The sequence below is a fragment of the Podarcis erhardii genome (genome assembly GCF_964252035.2).
Source record: "Podarcis erhardii genome assembly, chromosome: 2".
Lineage (NCBI taxonomy): Eukaryota > Metazoa > Chordata > Lepidosauria > Squamata > Lacertidae > Podarcis > Podarcis erhardii.
This window is the reverse complement of record NC_138498.1, coordinates 29,502,027-29,522,796: the sequence shown is the minus strand read 5'-3', so window position 1 is coordinate 29,522,796 and position 20,770 is coordinate 29,502,027. Positions and strand designations below refer to the sequence as shown.

Here is a 20,770-nt window from a genome sequence, read left to right as displayed (position 1 = left end):
GGCACTCTTTAAACCTGTTTAAGAGCCAGTGTGGTGTAGTGGTTAAGAGAGGTAGTCTCATAATCTGGGGAACCGGGTTTGTGTCTCCGCTCCTCCACATGCAGCTGCTGGGTGACCTTGGGCCAGTCACACTTCTTTGAAGTCTTAATAATAATAATAATAATAATAATAATAATAATAATAATAATTTATTATTTGTACCCTGCCCATCTGGCTGGGTTTCCCCAGCCACTCTGAGCGGCTTCCATAAAAACCAGAAATACACTAAAATATCACAGATTAAAAACTTCCCTGAACAGGGCTGACTTGAGATGTCTTCTGAATGTCAGGTAGTTATTTATCGCTTTGACATCTGATGGGAGGGCGTTCCACAGGGCGGGTGCCACTACCGAGAAGGCCCTCTGCCTGGTTCCCTATAACCTCGCTTCTCGTAATGAGGGAACCACCAGAAGGCCCTCGGCGCTGGACCTCAGCGTCCGGGCAGAACGATGGGGGTGGAGACGCTCCTTCAGGTATACTGGGCCGAGGCCGTTTAGGGCTTTAAAGGTCAACACCAGCACTTTGAATTGTGCTCGGAAACGTACTGGGAGCCAATGTAGGTCTTTCAAGACCGGTGTTATGTGGTCTCGGCGGCCGCCCCCAGTCACCAGTCTAGCTGCCGCATTCTGGATTAGTTGTAGTTTCCGAGTCACCTTCAAAGGTAGCCCCACGTAGAGCGCATTGCAGTAGTCCAAGCGGGACTTTCAGCCCCACTCACCTCACAGAGTGTTTGTTGTAGGGGAGGAAGGGAAAGGAGATTGTTAGCCGCTTTGAGACTCCTTAGGGTAGTGATAAAGTGGGATATCAAATCCGAACTCCTCCTCTTCTTCTTCTTCTTCTGTTCTGGATTATCCCACAGACCTCCAGATCAGATTTAGAAGATGTGGGCAAGGGGGGAAAGTCCTGTTCTGCAAGCAGACCACATTCCACACATGCAACAACTTAGTTGAATCCCATTCTATGTTTATCACAGAATCACAGACTTGTACAGGTGGAAGGCACCACTAGGGTCATCTAGTTCAACCCCCTGCAATGCAGGAATCTTTCACCCAACGTGGCACTTGAACCTACAACCCTGAGATTAAGAGCCTCAGGCTCTACTGAGCCCTTGGAGACTTCAGGGTAACAAGCAACTAACAAGCCTAATTGTGACCCCAGCAAAAATGGGGCAATAATTATCTAGCTGTCAAATTTTATAAGCTGCTCTGAGGGCCTCTTTGGCTAAAGGACTGGGTAAAAATGCTCTGTATAAATAAATACCTATCAAACAAAGCAAACACCACCCAAGGTTAATCCAATTCAGAAGCCAACCACCGATGGTTATTTGCCAACATGCTGCACGCCCTAGGCGGGTGGATCATCAGAAAGCTGGCTGGCAAGAGATATTGGGATCAAAATAATACGGAAAGCTATGGGGAAGGCATCCAACTTCCAGAGAAAGAAGGTGAGATTACAGGTAGATCCCGAATATATAACTCCATTCAAGGTTTTTCTTTAAAAAGTTTGGAAGTCATTCACAGAGGCATGATCAGACTTGGATTCTGTGAACAAAACCTAAATGGACAAATTGTAGAACTCTTTGTGCTTGTAAAGAGAGATGCCGACCATTACCTTGCAAGTGGCAGGTGTAAAACCTGAACAGCCAACACCAGCTGTGCCTTTCCAATTCAGAAACAGAACTTAGTCTTAACAGGAAAACTGAGCATTCAGCATCTTAGGAACTCTGACAAAAGCTCAAGGGGAAGGGACCACTTTGATGCCACTGAGACTGGATACCACAATTACAGGCTGTTCTGAAAGTTCGGAGGATCTCAACCAATAACCCTTAGTTCTAGTTAGAACAACAGTGCTAGACACCTGTGAGTTGTGGTGTATGGAATCTCCTGGTTCAGAGGCAGTATCCCACTGAACACCAGTTGCCAGGGAACAACAAAAAGGAAAGGGATATCACCGTTATGTCCTCTATGTGTGCATCCCAAAGGCACCCAGTTGCACATCGTGAGAAGAGGGATGCTAGAGAAAATGGACCTCTGGTCTAAGGCAGCATGACTCTTCTTATGTCTTTGTCTACTAGAACAATTTCTGTACCAAATTAGGAAGTTCAAACCTGTATAATAATACACATATACAATATACCCCCAAAGCACGTAAAAGTTTTATTTAAAGAGTGCAAGGAGCAGAAGTTGGTTATAGGTCCCTGCATGCTGCAAATGCAGTGCACATGCAACTGTCTGTGGAAGGGGAGGCTGATCACTCTCCCCAGTTATAGGGTAAAGGTAAAGGGACCCCTGACCATTAGGTCCAGTCGCGGACGACTCTGGGGTTGCGACGCTCATCTCGCTTTACTGGCCGAGGGAGCCGGTGTACAGCTTCCGGGTCATGTGGCCAGCATGACTAAGCCGCTTCTGGCGAACCAGAGCAACGCACGGAAACGCCGTTTACCTTCCCGCCGGAGCGGTACCTATTTATCTACTTGCACTTTGATGTGCTTTCAAACTGCTAGGTTGGCAGGAGCTGGGACTGAGCAATGGGAGCTAACCCCATCACAGGGATTCGAGCCGCCAAGCTTCTGATCGGCAAGCCCTAGGCTCTGTGGTTTAACACACAGTACCACCCGTGTCCCTAGTTTTACACAGTGTGGTATATAGGGATGGTGCCTCATCCAGAACTCAACAGGCAGAGCATGGAACTTATTACTGGGGGGGGGGGGGAGCCACAACCTGCCTCCCAGACTGTCCAATGAGGAGGATTCAACCTCAAAAGTAACTGGAACAATAAGCAAAACAACAGCAGGCACAACCAATGCAAGCAATAAAAGATACGTACAGAAGAATGAATCCAGGAACTCAGGAAGACCTGATTGCCACCCCCACATGTAAGGTAGCAGCAAAAGCCCTAAGCCTGCTACCCCAACTACCTGAGAGACAACCTCAACCCACATCCCTGAGACCTGGCAGGAGAAGGGGGAGATCAGAAACAAGGGCTACCATGCAGGGATGCAGAATGGCTTTAATAGGGAGTGGGTGAAGTGGCTTTCCTGCCACTCTTCAACACAGGAACTATTTGAACACCTACGTTCCTCAATTCTGTGACATTTTTGTGCCTGCCAAACAAGTTATACATGTGCGGAAAAACTTCAGTACAATGTCCAACATTGCTTTACTCATGGACATGGTTCCAAGCGACTTATGGACACAACAGAAATACTAAACACAATTGAAATAAACACAATCAATAAAAACTTAAACAAAATGCATCTATATAAATAAAAGACAGGTCTTAAAGATCCTGCCCCATTAAAAGAGGCCACAGATACCCCTTCAAATTAAGGACCAAAAGTCCATGTGAGAAGGGTTTTTTTTCGACTGGCGCCAAAAAATAGATAAAGATAGCACCAGGTGAGCCTCCATAGGGAAAGCATTCCATACATGGTGAGCCACCACTGCAAAGGTCCATCTGAAATAGACAAGATAGACAAGGCAAGGGAACTATTATGCAAAAGTTAAAATAACTTTAGAGTTGTCATGATGAGAAAAGCTCTCTCAGACATAGCTCTGCTAATGGTGAACTCATTTTGAGTCTATCTTTAGGTAGGCAAAACAGCACCATCCACACACAAGAGGGAGAACTCAGAAGATCTGGGGAATGCCAATGATTGTAGAAGTACAAAAATATTTGTCAAAGAAAACCTAAGGGAGGGGAAACCCCATAATAACCCTATAAGGACTGAGAATACTCAGTGGGCAGAAAAACAGGGGGGGGGGAGAGAGAGAGAGAGAAACAGAGACAGAAAGAGAGACAGAAAGAAAAAACAACAACAAATAGAATGGAGTACAGTATGAAGGAAGGCAGCATGGCTGGCAGGCACCCTGAACAGGAGGTCACCACACTGCAACATTTTGTTACATGTCTCATTTTGTATTCTTTCTGAAATCTTTATTGTGGGATAGATGTCTTGAAGATGAAGAATACTGTACAGTGGTACCTCGGGTTACATATGCTTCAGGTTACAGACTCCGTTTACCCAGAAATATTACCTCAGGTTAAGAACTTTGCTTCAGGATGAGAACAGAAATCGTGCTGTGGCGGCATGGCGGCAGGTCCCATTAGCTAAAGTGGTGCTTCAGGTTAAGAACAGTTTCAGGTTAAGAACGGACCTCTGGAACTTAACCCGAGGTACCACTGCAACAGGATTTTTAAAAAGCAAACTAAGAATAAATAGGCTAAACCCCAAGTGTTGTCCTAAACAGTCTGGAAAGTACCCCTCTTGTGTCAGTACTCAGCAAGCGTTAACAAAACATGGTCACTCAGGTCATAAAACTTAACCTGCATATTATAAACTACCTTCTACAATATAAACAACCATCAACAATACAGTACAGTATAAGGCAAACAACTGATCCGAACTCATCTAAAACTGGCTTTTCTCAACAATAAGTGCAAGCCTGTAACTATCAAGCCAAGTGAGAATAAGGGAAAAGATGAATGGGAATGCAAAGTTAGGTTCAGTTAGCAGAAAGCAATTTTTAAATGAAATTAGTAAGTAAAACGTGAGAACATAAGCAAAAAAAGGGGGGCAGAGTGATTAGCATAAAAGGGAGGACAGAAAGTGAGTGCAAGGACTAAGTGAAAGAGCAACTTTCCCTCTTAGGCAACCAACAAAATCAGGTGAAGTGGCTTTGCTTGGTGTGGCAGCAGAACCACCTGTAGGATTCCCAGCTTTATTTCTGGCTGAGCTCTTTTGCCTTTCCGACAGACTGACTGCAGACAGATATTCACAGGGCGCAGCTTTCCCAACAGAAGACAACCCCCTGAGCATCTGCCTGCCACGTGCAGATTCCTTGCCACGAGGACATTTGGGGAGGTTGGAGGAGGGAACTCCCTGAGCACGGGGGTGGGAGTGGGGTCGGGGGTCAGAAAGACTCCCCCCAATTCCCATAGATGCATAATCAAGAATCACCTGTAATCGGGGCAGAGAGAGCCAGAGGAGAAAAGGAGGAGCAGAATTTGGCGCAAACCCGGGACTAACCTGTCGAAAGCAGAAGGGCATCGTTAGCACGCTGACCCCAACAATGCTGTTCACAATATTCATGATCAGGCCCCAGTTGGAACCAGAGGAAGGGGAGGAAGCCATGCTCGGTGGAGGGCAGGCAGGGAGGGAGAGGGACCGTTCTTGGAGGGTGGGCGGGGAGGTCTGACAGCTCTGTTTCAACTCAAGGGGGCGGGGTTGCCGGGGACAGACGTGGCGTGGGAAGAACCAAGGTGTGGAGGGTAGTGGGGGCGGGGGAGGGAGGGACCCTCCAGGGAGTCAAGTTCTTCCCCCTTCCTCTCCCCAGAACCCGGCTCCGGCTTCACGCGTCGCACACACTTCCTCGTTTCACTTGCTCTGTTGGCGCTTCCGGGATGCAAAAGAAAGGGCGAGGGGAAAAAAGAGAATGCAAGAAACCACAGAGGGCGAGAGGCCTAGAGCGGCACGAACACGGAAAGAGGGCAAAGCTCCTTTTGAACCGCTCTGACCGGCCCCGGAGGATTGGTCGTGGACAGGGGCGGGGCAAGAGGCCAGGGTTGCCATGGTAACCACCCCGCGTGACGCTGAGGATCTTTGCTGTACGGCCGCGGTGGTTGGCTGGTTTCGGTGCCCCTCCGGAGCAGCCCGGCGTGGCCGTTCTCGTCGCGAGTCACCGCGCTGGGATAAGTACGCTGTGTGGTGTTGTTGTCGCCGCCGCGGCGAACCAATGCGGCGCTGCCACGTCGCTGTGTGCAAGCGACACAAAAAACAACGCCGCTCATATATACAGTATATATATATATATATAGAGAGAGAGAGATTATAGAACTGGGAGGGACCCCCGAGGGTCATCTAGTCCGACCCCATTGCAAGGAAGGAACATGCAGTGGTCGAACCTGCAACCTTGGCATTAGCAGCAGCTCGTGCAGTTGATAAAATGGACTCGAGGCCAAGGCGGCTTATTGCGCTGTAACGCACTTGCCGCGAGACCCTTCGTCGTCGTCAAGGAAGAGACCTCTGCGCATGTGAAGAGCGCCTTCGCCTCATCACAAGTAGCTGCAGGCAGCCCCCTAAATACCTGCAAAGAGATGTCACTGAGGCTGTAGCATCCAAGGTACTCCTAGGCTCTGTCTTTCCAGGGGGAAAAGCCACTTCTATCTACAGTAAGGCCCTCACGTCACCACCGTCCAAATAATATGCCGTAGCAGAATGTAAGGCAACCGTGGCATCTAGGGCAACAAAGACTCTTTGTGGTTCATTAAACACTCACAAATTTAGGATGGCATAAGCCTTCGCAGACTACACTCCACTTCAGCACAAAGTTTTTGCTGCAATATATTTGTTAGATTTTAAGGTGCCAGCCATAACACATTTTTGTTTTTGCTGCAACAGACTTAACACACAACTTCCCTTCTGGAAATGGGAAAAATGGGGGGTATCTTTTACTTTCAACTGGACTGGAATACAGTAACTGGAATCAAATAATCTGGCTACCCTAAAATTCAGTGCTATAATGCCCCTTTGAGATGATACGGTAGGGTTTCAGCTTCCACAGTACATTATTCCAACTTTCCTCCGGAGAATTTAGAGCAGCATACAGAGTTCTACCTGCATCCATTTTATTCTCATAACAATTGTGTGAAGTAGGTTGAACAGAGAGATGGCGACTGGTCTGAGGCCTCCCTCAGCTTCATAGGTGAATGGGGATTGAGCCTGGGTCTCACAAGATTCTAGTCTATAGCCAGGTGTAGCCAATGTTAAACCCGGCAGATGTAGTGGACTTCAACTCCCACCAGTATGGTCAATGATCAGGGATGATGGGAGTTGTAATCCATAATGTCGGGGCGGAAGCAGTATGTTGTCTAACCCGGCTCTAACCACTGTGCAACACTGGCTCTCAGCTGGCTTTGCGGTGAATCTATACCAGGGATCAGCAACATTTTTAGCTGTGGACCAGCCCACCGTCCCTCAGACCTTGTGCGGGGTCCGACTATATTTTGAAGAAAAAATAAATAAACGAATTCCTATGCCCCACAAATAACCCAGAGGTGCATTTTAAATAAAAGGACACATTCTACGCATGTAAAAACACCCTGATTCCCGGACCGTCCACAGGCCGGATTGAGAAGGCGATTGGGCCGCATTCAGCCCACGGGCCTTATGTTGCCTATCCCTGATTTATATTTTCTCCCCCTCATCTGCTAAGAATTCCGACCTTTGTGTGGGCCAGGGACCTCTCAGGCATTCTGTTGTGACAGATTTGAATTTAATGATTCTCTGGAGCAAGAAGGCAACATGTACAGTAGATGTTCTAACATATAGGTGGCCAATCTGTGACACTGACAGGACATGTGGCCCAGGCAGGAAGTGCCTATGGCACTTCTGGATTAGAAGAGGAGGAACTCTGCTCTGGGAATGGCACAGAATTAGGCCTCCATTATTGAGTGCTTCTGTCATATGCTAGGATTTCAATTGCACAGAAGGCAAAGCCACTACAAGGCACAGGGAATGCAGGTGGGGAGGAGCTTCATAGGTTACACCATTGGTGGCAAAGTCTCACACTCTGGTAAACTTCTACAAAAGATTTACTGGTTCTGACCAGATGACACCATATGGCTGGGACAATCTTCTCAGATGGGCAGGATATAAGAAATGTTGTCATTGTTAAATTATTACTATATTATAGGCCTCAGCCAAAATGATCATGAATGCATCCCTCTACACCAGTCCTAAAGATTTTTTACTGGAAATAAACAGGGTGGCTGTGTGTCCTACTTTACAGAGAACAGCACTCTCTTTGGGAAGGCTGTCTAGTCCAAGTCTGATTTACCTATAAGGAACTGTAAAAATGAGAGCATCAGCAGTCCTTAGTCAACAGACCAAATGGGCACACAAGACACCTGGTGTCTTTCCCACCATTGCAAAATCTATTATATAGAAATTATATAATAGAAATTTCTAATTATAGAAATTTAAATATGCAAATTGATGTCTTCTTTTGTGGTGATACAGATTTCTTTTTTGGTAATGTGTAACTGACCACCCTCAAAGTAAGCCTAATTGATTTCAATTAAATTACTTTTAAGCAAGCATGCATATGATTGCAGCCTGAGCCTATAGAAGCAGCTGGGTGTGTACAGAGATACTGTAGAGAAGCCAGCTGAAAACAAATATAGAGTCAGTCTTTGTAAAATGAAGATTGTCGTTGGCATCAGTCTGTCTTGGGAAACAATGAAGAGCGTGCCTTCGGGATTGAAGTCAAACCGCTGGAGAGTTTCAGTGCCTGCTGTGGCTGTAGAGATTGATATGGGAGAGAGACATGTTTTGTTGCAACTGGGGCAGATGAAGGTGCCCAGTTGCGCTCATGCAGGTGTACCATAGCATTTCTTCTTTCTGCACTTCTCCCAGCAGTCATTGTTCCTCTGGTCGCTCCTGTGGATACGCAACCTGTGTGTTCAGGCGCTGCTGTCATCTGCAAGGGATTCCTAAACGGCAGAGTTAATGTTGCCCGCCTTCATGTCATGTTTGCAGACATCTTTGGAATGCAGAGTTGGTCTGGCAATGGGCCTGGTGCCTGAAGCCAGCTCTCACAGAGCACATCCTTGGGGATCATGCCATTTTCCATTCTGTGGCCATGACCAAGCCAGCGTAGTCGTCACTGATCTAGGAATGTGAACTTGCTGGCTATGTGGGCTTGCAAGAGCACATCTTTGAGACTCTGTCCTACCACGTGATGCCCAAAATCTTCCTGATGCAGCACATATGGAAGGCACTAAGATGTCACTCCTGGCGGGTACAAGTTGCCTACAACTCACTTCCATAAAGTAGCGTGCTCAACACACAATCTTGGTAGACCTTCATCTTGGTATTGGTTGTTAGCATCACATTCTCCCATACCCTTTTGGAGAGGCAAGCCATTGCCATAGTTACCTTGCCAAGACCATATCCAGCTCAGCATTTGGTGAAGAAGTTGCTGGTTATGGTAGTGGTAGAGCCCAGGTAGACAAAATTGTCTACCAGCTCAAGAATGTGGTCATCAATGCTGATGCGTGGAGTGTTGGCGATGTCCTGACCCAGCTGATGGTGGGGCCGAACTCCCTGCAGGTTTGGGCAAAATGGTTAATGAGTCTCTGTAGAGCTTCCCCATAGTGTTAATGCTGTGAATCCTTCTGCCTTCTGCTCAATCTGACGTATAAGCGTAAATACAACCGTATGTCACAAAGACATGTCTCCAGTGACCTTCACCCCCATCCCCCAAAATCAAACCAGAGGTATGCATTGCCACCCCTGAAATCCCTTAGCACTTGGCAATGGGGTGTGCATAACCATATTTTGTGGAGATAAGGGAAATTGCACAGAGACAAGTATGCAAAGAAAACAAAGCAAGAATTATTTCCTTTTCCAGTTTCGTACTATAAGAGGGTTCCACCTTAAGGAATTTTGTATTGCTATCTAGTCCAAGTGCTTTGTCAATAGCTGTCACCACTACGTTGACAGTATGGTCCGCATGTGTGCCTCTTCCTTGATCTGGTGTGTTGCTGATTTAATGGGTTTTCCAGTGACAGCATGCCTAAAGTATGTTTGCATGTGCCAGATTGGCCACACGTGCCAGGCTACATCTAGGACCCTGTGTGTGAAGAAAGGAAGCACGGGAGGGCTATTGCATTTACTGTGTTCTTGACATGTGTTGCATAAGAGGACTGTGTGATTTGCCCACCAGTGCACAAATACCCCAACTCAGGGACTGCCTCCATGTGTTGCAGTGCTGCCCCAGAACTCCTCCACTACCAAGGGCGTCCCAGGTCACTTCAGAAGGGAGGGCAGTTCCACAAAGAAAGCTTCTTCCTCCACTGAAGTGAATGGAGATATCTGCAGGTGCTCTGGATTGAGAGCAGAGGTTTAATACAGGCTCTTTGCTAGAACCCATATGCAGATGCATAAGCCTGTGTAGCGTGCACATGCAACACACAATTATCTATAATTTAAAACATTCCTCTTTCCCTCCTCTGCTTGGCCTGTGATCTCGGAACCCCACCCTGAACTCCATTCTGTTTTTTTCACTTTATCTGTTTCCGATACATGCCAACAGCTGTTTGAAGTTGCCTCTTGTTCTCCACATCAACAAGGATTGTGTTCCGCCAGAGACTGACAGTGAGTGAGATTTTTATAAACTAGCCAGAATTTTCAAACACTAAAAGGGAGAGATGGGAGTTTGGCAACTGCAGGACTAGTCCTTTGCCTGCCCGCCTGCCTGAGCTCCCCCCCTCCCCACTCTCCTATTTATATAACCCCCAAAGTCATAAAAATGACAACACATCCAATAGAAGGGGATGGATCTAATTTACCGCCAGCAGCCCTTATAAAACCACAGATGGGCTGTAGCCTGGGACTTCTCAATTAGATTATATGCTAAAATGAAATTCCATGGATTCTGTCCCAGGCCTGATGGTTAGGGTTAAACCTGGAGTCCCAACTGACGGAGAATCACATGCAAGAGCCAGGGAGCTCTTAGCTCTGCTCAAGCCACCTTGTAATGAGTCTCATAAGCGCATCCCCTCCACACACCCCCAATACCTGAGTATTGTTTGGCATGGCAAAGGATGCTACAGAATCTGGCCTGCGTGGCACTGCACTTCATGTCCTTTTGTAACAGATGTGTGCAGGACGTTTGTATTCTGTTCTAAGAAGCAGAATAAGAATTATGCAGTAAGGTACTCCACCTTCTATGCCAAGAATGGCACTTTTATAATTCTGCAAATTAGACCAGTTTATACCACATTTGTGTAAGTTTCATAATTACTTCTGTCATTAGACATAGGGAAGGGGAAGGAACTATACTGGGGATGAAAACCTTTCCCCTGCTGAGCTTTGGATCAGTTATCAGCGTGTCTTCTCAGTCATGAGAACTTCCAACTTGCTTAAAAATTAAATTATATTCTCAGGAGGTTGCATTCTGCACCCAACTCAAAATGGTGTGCTTCTGAGGTGTTGCAGAGGAGACGCGGCTTTTGATTTGCCCATGTATCTGAATATCCAAGAAAATGGGAAGGACTTTATCTAGGGACATAGGGGAACTACCTTGTTCCAAGGCAGACCATTGGTCCAGGTATTCTTCAACCTTTTTCTATGGTAGCGTACTTGCTTTGAATCCAAAAGGTCCGGTTATCTAGTGTCTCCAGTTAAAAAGATCAGGGATCAGGTGATGGGAAGCACTCATCTGTCATGAATCCTGGAGAAAGGTTGCCTGCCAGAAAATGAAATACTCAGGCTGGACACAAAAATAACTTTCCTATGCTCCTAAAATGTGGTGGACACTGAAATGTGCCCGCTTGATCTGCTCCAGGTAGTGTCTTGACAGATTCTCACTCAGTTTTATGGATGCTGGACTTTCAGGGTAGCTTTTTAGGTTCTGAGCCAGGTTGGTGCAGCTATTCTCTCCTCCTAACACCTTCCGCTCCTCCCAGAGTTGTCATCCACACTTTTGATTTGTCCATCAGGACTACATGCCAGGATCTAAGAGGACTTCCAAGCTGTACAAGTTAACCTGCCTGCCTGCCCCACATGTAGGCCTACCTGGAAGAACAAATGGCATGAAAAATCTCCAAGGATATCCCCCAGTGTTTCTGCTTGTATTTGCACCTAGGTGCACCTGTTCTGCAAACAACATGAACATAACAGTCATTCAAGGACAGGCAAGAAAAAGCAACAAGGACATTGCTCACTTCTTCTGGAACACTAATGCACACATTCAAGTGCTCCCCCCCCCTTTAAATGGTCCTATCCAATGAGCCACTGCACTGCGACTACAGCTTTGAGGATCAATCACGCACGTATTGTTGCTGGCATGAGAGCTGGAATTGGGTCCCTGCAGTAGTCCAATTGCTGACACAGATACTAGGAGGATTGTCACCAGCCAGAATTTTTACTGCCCTCTCCAGAATTTTATGCTCTTGTCCAGTTGCCAGAACTGGGGGATGCAAAGTCAGGGATAAAAAAAGATCTCACCAAGGCATTATTGCCATTATGGTGCATACAAGTGCTGTTTTGGTACAGACTTCAGACAAAGTGTTGCTTGAGGGCAGTGGCTATACCTATGGGCCAAAGAAACATGCACATGGTAGAAAACCTGTGTGTTACTGATGCAAATGTATGTACATTGTGCTGCCATATGAAGTGTCATGGTGCCTGTTACTGGGTGCATGTCTTAAGACTGTGTTTGGGTCTGTTGGTTTCCAGGCATCCCAGAGGAAAGCTAGTTTATCTCCTGCTCTATCTAGGGATTGGCAGAGCTTCCTCACAGGTAGTTCAGCATCTGTGGAGTTGCGGCCAGCCCAAGGTGAGGCAGGTGAGGTAGATGCAGAATCCCAGCTTCTGCTGCACAGGAGGGCAATCTTTGCACGAACAATGAAAAATCCACATCACAAAGGAAAAGCATCCTGCATATTTTGTCCTTTTAAACAAGGATGCATTTTTTTTCTCATAAGAAGAGGAAGGAATCATGAGGGGCTATAGACTTGCTCTTTTTCAAACAAGTCAGCAGGGAAGATACTTAACAGATCTTTCTTTCTTTCTTTCTTTCTTTCTTTCTTTCTAGAAAGTTATTGTCTCTGGTTCCTGGAGTGACTGTGGAAGAACATGAAGGTAAGTTTTCTTTGTTTTTGTTTTGGCAAATACCTCGTTTTTCATCATTATTCCTCTGCTGGGGGATTCTGTAGTTGGATTTGTAGTAGCCACGTACAGCAGCCTAAAGTTGTTGCTCTTAATCCACGTTCTGGTCTCATCTTGTGAAGCGTTTTGGCTGTGTCTTGCTGTGGGACAATAATCACTCAGAAACAGTTCGGATAGACATCATGGGCACACTTTGCCCAAGCACTGCTGCTGGAGGTAGTTATCTAATTAAGCTCACACTGTTGTGGAAATTCAGAAAACCTCTAGTTTCCTCACAACTTTTACCCCCGCTCTCCTGAAGAGGAATACCTTCCGCCTGCCACATCATGGCATATTCCAACCCCTAGGTAAAGGGGACCCCTGACCATTAGGTCAGGTGTGGCCGACTCTGGGGTTGCGGTGCTCATCTCGCTTTATTGGCTGAGGGAGCCGGCGTACAGCTTCCGGGTCACTTGGCCAGCATGACTAAGCCGCTTCTGGTGAACCAGAGCAGCGCACGGAAACGCCATTTACCTTCCCGCCGGAGCGGTACCTATTTATCTACTTGCACTTTGACGTGCTTTCGAACTGCTAGGTTGGCAGGAGCAGGGACCGAGCAATGGGCGCTCACCCTGTCGCGGGGATTTGAACCGCCGACCTTCTGATCAGCAAGTCCTAGGCTCTGTGGTTTAACCCACAGCGTCCCCCTAGTCCCCTAGGGCCTAGCCCAAAAGCCAAGGACACCAGCCTCCTAATGTTAATTTCAGATGTAACTGACAGCTCATTTGGGGGCACTGCCGCACATAGGGGCTTGCATTTATTGCTCATTTTTTAAAAAAATGGAAGCTGTTATCCTCAAGTCTCTACCCATGGGCAGGTCCCATGGCAGCACTAACACTGCAGGGGCCCTTGTAAGCAGCTGCAGCTACAGTAGTGGGAGCTGTGAGTTAAAGGACACTTTCATGTCGACTTTGTTAAGGCTGCAGTCCGATACTCATTACCTGGGACCATGGGCGTAGCCGGGCTGGGGGCCAGCTGTCCCCTCTCCATCAAAGTAAATAAAAAATACTAAAAGTAGACAGATTCAGACAGATTTTTCTGAGTGTTTGGGGTCTAAAAAGTAATTTGAAACAACTGCTGTTGAAACATTTCATTCTGAATCTGCTAGACGGAGCCAGACAGAGGATGATGACAGGTAGGAGTCATGCCCTACCGCCCAACATAAATCCTGGCTACGCCCATGCCAGGAACCAAGTCACACTGAATGTAGTTGGGCCTACTTCCGAGTAGGCATGCAAGATTTGCTCTGTATGTGTGATTTCCATTTGGTGTGCCGGCTTAAATGCCTCGAGCGCAGCCCAGAACACCTGGGTACATGGCCGTAGCCAGGGGGGGCAGCTGCCCCCCCATCAATAAAAATCAATAAAAATACATAGCTAACTGAGGTGTGCTCCCCCCACCAACAAAAGGCCTGCCCCCGCTAACCAAAATCCTAGCAACACCCATGCCTGGGTGAACCTACTAAACTCAATTTCCCATGTGCATGTGCGGGCGGTGAAACCCGGAAGTAACCCTTTCCGGTACTTCTGGGTCGCCGCAGGACGTAACCTGAAAGAACGTAACATGAAGCGGACGTAACATGAGGTATGACTGTACTCTGTCTGAGAGGTGACACAAGGAGAAGGGAGCCTTCGTTGTTCATTCTGTTCCATGACACTCGCCTCTGAGCAGTGTGAGACACCAGAGGTTCCAGGCCCAATTCTCAGGGTTTGGTTTCCTTGGAATGAGGGGCAGTGGAGGCTGTGATATCTTTATGATACATGGTTCATTTACACACATGTACAACCTGAGCCTACAATGGAGGGCTCGCTTTTCCCATAGCCACAGCCTTGGATTTCAACAGAAATAAAGCATGGCTGTCGCTCTCAGGGCATCCACCTGCTTCCAGCCCAGCTCACACACATCCTCTCTCGCTGTTGCCCTCTTCACTACCAGCCAGGTGATGGAGGGAGCCCACCTATTTGCCCTTTTGCCACAGAGCAACTTCCTTTCCTGTACTTAGGGGCCATTGTGGCTCTTGCCTGGCTAATTCAACAATGGGATCCTCAGTTAGATTTTAACCTTTGCCGGGTCCAGGAATTAGAAGGGACCCAGCGGGCACCATACAGCCTAACTCATTGTAACTCACACCACTGCTTTGCTCTTCGACAGATTTTAATAACAGGCAAGTGTCACTTTGTAGTGCGGCATGAATGGGTAAACTGCTGCTCTCCAGATGCTGCTGTACCACAACTCCCATCATCCCTGACCGTTGGCCATGCTGGAAGGAATCCCACAACATCTGGAGGGCGACAGGCTCTCTCTCTTTCTGTTTCTGTGCCTGACCCATTCAAGCTTCTAAATTTGGCTGCTACTGTAAAACACGTTCATAAGCAATAATGCTTTTCACCTGGGCTCTCACTGCATCCACCCTTTCAGATCAAATCCACATGGACGAGCCTCCCCACCTTATGCTGAGCGCTTCTTGAACGTTCCTACATTCTACTTTAACTGTGCCTTCCGCTCAGCGGCAAATGGACAGCCCCAGAATGCACAGAAGTATTTTGTTTGTGCCAACAAAGGAGATAGTGCGTCTCAGCCAGGACTCCCCAAAACTAGTTTCTCTGCTTTCTTTTCTCCCCCAGGCCATGAGAAAACTCCAGACGAAAGGTTTGTGTGCTCATGTACACACACACACACACACACACACACACAGTCACACTGTGTCAGATTAGCTCTGCATGAGCCAACTGCACACTCCCACTGGAACAAACTCCATGCCGCTTGTATAATTTGCAGCAATTGCGCTGGCTAACCACAAGAATTTGCTCTACAAAAGGTCTGCAAGGAGGTGGGCCATTTCTGCCTAATTCCCTCCAGGTGCCACTCAAATTCTTGCATCTCAAGATCAGCAGGTCCTGGATTCTTTTTTGCGTACTTGTGAGTACACCCTCTCTTATAGTTCCAAACTTACAACACACCGGAGAGTGGAGAGACCACCCTCATTTGATGACAAAAAGATATAAATCCTTTGACCAACCTAAAATATATTTTAAGTTACATGATTCTCTCCCCTCCCAAAATTGCTTGCCTTCTTCTATATTCTTTAAAATCCTAGTGGATTTGCAATAGTTTTGTTACGTGACAACAACAATGACTCGTACACGTAAAGTGTGGTGCACTAGTGTTTTCCATAGTATTGTAGTTTATGTACTTTCATACATAAACTACAATACGCGGGTGGCGCTGTGGTCTAAACCACTGAGGCTCTTGGGCTTTGCAATCAGAAGGGCAGCAGTTTGAATCCCTGTGAAAGACTGAGCTCCCATTGCTCTGTCCCTGCTCCTGCCAACCTAGCAGTTCGAAAGCATGCCAGTGCAAGTAGATAAATAGGTACCTCTGCGGCGGGAAGGTAAACGGCATTTCCATGCACTCTGGTTTCCATCACAGTGTCCTGTTGCGCCAGAAGCAGTTTAGTCATGCTGGCCATATTACCTGGAAAGCTGTCTGTGGACAAACGCTGACTCCCTCGGCCTGAAAGCGAGGTGAGCATCACAACCTCATAGTCGCCTTTGACTGGACTTAACTGTCCATGGTTCCTTTACCTTACTTTCACACACATGTCTGGAAACTATGACCCAATCAGTTACTAGCATTCAAATATGTGTGAACATGGATTATTAAATACACACGTACACACAAGTGTTTCTTTCACACAGCTGAGGGACACCACAACCATAGTACTGGTGACCATGCAATTGTTCTAGTTGCTGCTTAATGCTTATAGTTGTCCTTAATGACAAGGCGAAACCTGATGACATTCTGCAGTTTGGAACATTTTAATATGTTGGGACATAGTCTTGAGCTGAAATTTCGCACAATATACCCTGCTATAGTTCTTGCAAACAGTGCCTGGGAAAGCTTTCATTGCTTCTGTCCCCACGACAACATATATTGATTTGCCCATCAGCAGCAAGTAGGACCTCCCAGCTTTCCTTCCTTCCTCCTCCATTTCCAACAAATCGGATTAACAGAATTGACTACCAGGGCCAATTCACACTTTCCCCTTTTGAACTGGATTTAAACGGCTACTTGCAAAAGGGATTGCTTGCTGATAAGCAGCGCAGATGATCAATTAAAATTCCCTCTGTTGGAGCTAATGGGCTTCTTAAACTGTAAGTGCATGGAGTTGTCAAGCCCAGACCTTGAGAAAGCTTTAAAATGTGCTTTAAAAATTCACCTGGTATGGGCCTTACTATTACACACGCAGCAGCTCCCATTACTGCAGCACTATCTGTTTTATGAGACTCTTAAGGGAACAGGAACCCACCCAGAGTCTGAATCTGGCAACTCTGCCAGAGCAGCATCATTACACAGATTCAGAATAAATACAGTTGACACCTCTGTTGTGGCTTCCTAGCAAGGCTTTGTGCCTTCAGCAGCTAGAAGACAAATAAAATGAGTGGGGAAGCCTTTCTTCTTCATTGTGGCCTCCACCTGTTTGACTGCCTATTTTGCAGGTGCTGAAGGCCAGGAAAAAGGCAATCACCACTCTCTGAAAATTAGAGGGTTAATTGGTTTTAAACCTGCTACCCAGGGTGCACTTAAAATATACTTCCCTTCCCTCGTTACCCCAACCTGCTTTCCAGATACTTCAGTTCCTTTTTGTTTTGAGCAACATACTGAGGTTTCTCTATTACTCTAAGTAGAGTATTACAAGTAAGTAGAGCATGAGGATGGAGAGGAAATGAGCTGAACTGAAGCAACAAGCCCAAAGCGAGGTGCTTTTCCTCTCTGGGAGAGCACAGGGATGGCATTTCTATTAGTGGCAAAGTTGTGTAATTATAGCAGCTGGAATGAATGGCTTTGCAGATTGAGATGGTAGTCACAGCTGGAGCAATCTTCTTGGGTTCTTTCACTCTTCTTGGTCTCCTCCAAAGAGCTGAACTTCTCTCAGAAAGCATGGGCCATTTTTTTTAAGACCGAGGGCCAAATTATTCCTTCATGAACGACCTACCTGGGGCCCATCTACCAGGGCCAGAGACAAAGAGAGGCCATGGAGCAAACTTTGTGCCGTAGGCCCTGCAAAAGAAAGAGGTTTCTGAGGTGTGTGCATCTCTTCATTGCTCAACCAAGCGAGCCAAAGGTAGGAGGACCACATTTCAAGAATACATTTCAGCAAGGCAAAAGCATGTGAGAATGTGTAGTGTATGGATACCAGATTTTTTTCAATGATTCCGGGGACACGTTTTTTTTTTTTGTTTTTTTTTTTGAAGCTGGGTAGCAACAGGGAGTCAGTAGTGGAGATGGTGAGGCAAGAGACCCTGGGCCCAAGCATACATGCATATTGTATAAAGGTGCAAATTCCTTCTTTCGAACCCCATGAAACATAAATGCACAGAGTTTTTAAAAAATTGGTCAACGGTCGCTCGCCCACGACTCCCAAGCCTCCCCCGATCAGTCAAAACAAAGGGGGAAGGGGGCAGGAGATCGCACACGACACATCATATGGGGACTTCCGGCAAGGAAAAATGGCGGGCGCCACGGCAGTGAGCAACTCCTGAAGCCAGCCAGAGCCAACTGCGCTACCAGACTGGTTCCGGGCTGCTGAGGCTGCCACTGCCACATTTCCCGGGAACAGATTTGCAAATCGGGGGACATTCTGAGGACAGAATCTGTCCGGGGAAAGATTTGCAAATCCAGGGACTGTCCCCGGGAACGTCAGGTAACCCTAGTGTAGTGACTATGTCACAAGGGATGACTATGACTGTGTCTATAGGAGTGGACAGAGTAGTCTGGAGGAGGGGTGTGTGGGTCACATATTTGGGGCCTGAGCCTCAGGTTGCCCACTGGTTGAAAATACAGGGTTTGTCTAGGTCCAGGCATGGCCAAACTTGGGTCTCCAGCTGTTTTGGGACTACAACTCCCATCATCCCTAGCTAACAGGACCAGTGGTCAGGGATGATGGGAATGGAAGTCCCAAAACAGCTGGAGGGCCAAATTTGGCCATGCCTAGGCTGTACCTGAGCTTCTTAAGAACAAATATTAACATTTCTGGTCCTTGGTTACCCCATTTGTATGCCGGGGGGGGGGGGGAGTTCTAACCTGTATGTGTTTGTTTCCATTTTTCCCATGGTTACCAGATGATAGTAAAAAAGAAGAAAAAAGGGGGCCTAACCTGCTATGTGTGCCTTTAATAGCCGCTTGATCTACTGAAGTGAGGAGCAGAAGCTTTTCACAGAGGGGCACTATAATCTGTGGATCAAGCTGCTGTTCAAGGCGCAGGAGCTAGTAAAACTGTTAGCAATTCTAATTAGCAAATAGGTGATTATGCTGTGTAGTTTTAATCTGCTTCTGCTTATGCAGAAGGGAGAAGAAACATGGTAGGTACTGAAGCTGCAGCTTCCAATCACTGCAAATACTGCTCTGCCTCCCTGTTCCCACCTCCATACCTGAGATTTCTCCAGGTATTTCCCACATACTTTCAAAGTTTGTGGGCAAACCCCCCCCCCCTTTCTTTCCACCCACCTCCTGCAAGGAAAGCAGAGATTCTTAGAACGCTGAATGTTGTGACCTGCTTGGTGCGGTTGTAGGTTGTATACACAGCCCAGGAGGCTATCTGCAGCCGTACCTTTGTAATTCTGAGGGGTGGAAACTGCCTCTGTAAGAATGAATTGTTAAATGGGCCCACTTTCTAGGTGTGATCACACAAAGTGTGCCTTCAGACGATCACTATTTTGTTGGAGAGATTAATGCGCATCCACAGAATTTAGGTTTACTCAGTTGAAGAGGATTGCAGTGCTTTGTAGGCCTGGCACAACAAACTTAAAAAAACCAAAAAACAAAACAAAACCCCACACCAATATGTTTTAGAGTTAGGGAAAGTGACAGAGACACACACTTTAAAAAGTGTGGGCTGAATAAACAGTCAGCAGCCAGACATATAAGCAGCCTGAAAGATGAATGCTCATTGTTTTATAACATTCCTGCAAACAGATCAGAATGCTCAGTAAAGACTGGGCATAGTCTAACCTCCGCATAATCAAACCAGGATACATGCTCAACAAACAGGCTGTCTGGAGGAGCCCTTGGTCATATGTAATACTGTATACTCTACTGCAGAATAGCCTAGGTTGGCATCTCCCAAGCCAGCCAGGGACTGTGGGGGACAACAGACAAAGTCCTTGGTGTCAAGCTCTTTTTGCCTTATTAGGGGCAGGTGCCAGTGTTTCTTGCATGAATAATTAAGCCTGCCTCATTCCTGATTGCTTTGCAATATTAAAAACTAATTGCCACCAACCTGATGAAACGTACTTTATTGATCAGAGTTGCTTGTGACTGCCATTATTCTGTGGCCTCCAACCACTGGCAGGAGATGTCATTTGTCTTGATCACGGAGCGTATTGTGTAGCTTGAACCTGCTGAGAAGTGTACCCACTTGCCCAAATCTGCAAGGAAAGAGCAGCCTCACCTCCCAGGGTTGGCCAATACTGGGAGGGTACAAAAAGCCCTCCTCTCTCTCCCACCTGCAAGAGAAAAATGGCCACCACAGGAAGCAAGCAGCTCTGTCAGCCTGGGACTTGCCACCCTCCCCAGTGCATTGGAAATAAGATTGCCAGCTGATCCCCACTCCCAAGTAGGGTTCTTCTACTTCTTAACAGTCACATGATAGAAATTCAACATCAGAAGCTATCCACATCATGGTAATACAGCAGTGGGGCTTCTGCTCCTGTGACCCGCCCACCCCTTTATTGGGTGTTTTTCATACAGCTGTTAAATGCAATAAAGCCTTATTGTACACAAAATGTGGCAATGCTTCTGCCGGATCAAGTTGACTGAGAGGGACATTGTACCTGTGTGTGTTGTGGCTGCCTTTATGTGTCAGTGAAACAGAGGAGTCCCAGAAGTGTGGCACTGGCGGAAACTTTGAGATTTTATCCTTTAGCTTCAGTTAAGTTGTAGGCGCAGCTTCTCTAGGCTTTTCCTCCTCTGATCCTTTTGGGCATCTTCCTACCTGCCTGCTACTATAATCAAGCA

At 46.9% G+C, this 20,770-nt stretch overlaps 1 protein-coding gene and 1 long non-coding RNA gene across 7 annotated transcripts in view; one reads left to right on the top strand and one right to left on the bottom strand.

The window, feature by feature from the left end:
* SLC38A10 (solute carrier family 38 member 10) overlaps window positions 1–5,314 on the bottom strand; it is an 81,121-nt gene extending 75,807 nt beyond the window's left edge. For both annotated transcript variants that reach the window (XM_081849560.1, XM_081849561.1), the window contains exon 1: window positions 5,069–5,314. In XM_081849560.1, coding sequence (XP_081705686.1) covers window positions 5,069–5,173 — 105 coding nt within the window. In that variant the 5' untranslated portion in view covers window positions 5,174–5,314. The remainder of the gene's footprint in view (window positions 1–5,068) is intronic.
* A 272-nt stretch (window positions 5,315–5,586) lies between these two features.
* The window catches only part of LOC309335089, a 39,858-nt gene continuing 24,674 nt past the window's right edge, over window positions 5,587–20,770 (top strand). For 3 of the 5 annotated variants that reach the window (XR_014153331.1, XR_014153333.1, XR_014153334.1), the window contains exons 1-2: window positions 5,741–6,210; window positions 12,642–12,688. This is a non-coding gene — a long non-coding RNA (uncharacterized lncRNA). The other 2 variants (XR_014153332.1, XR_014153335.1) reach the window with 2 other exon arrangements.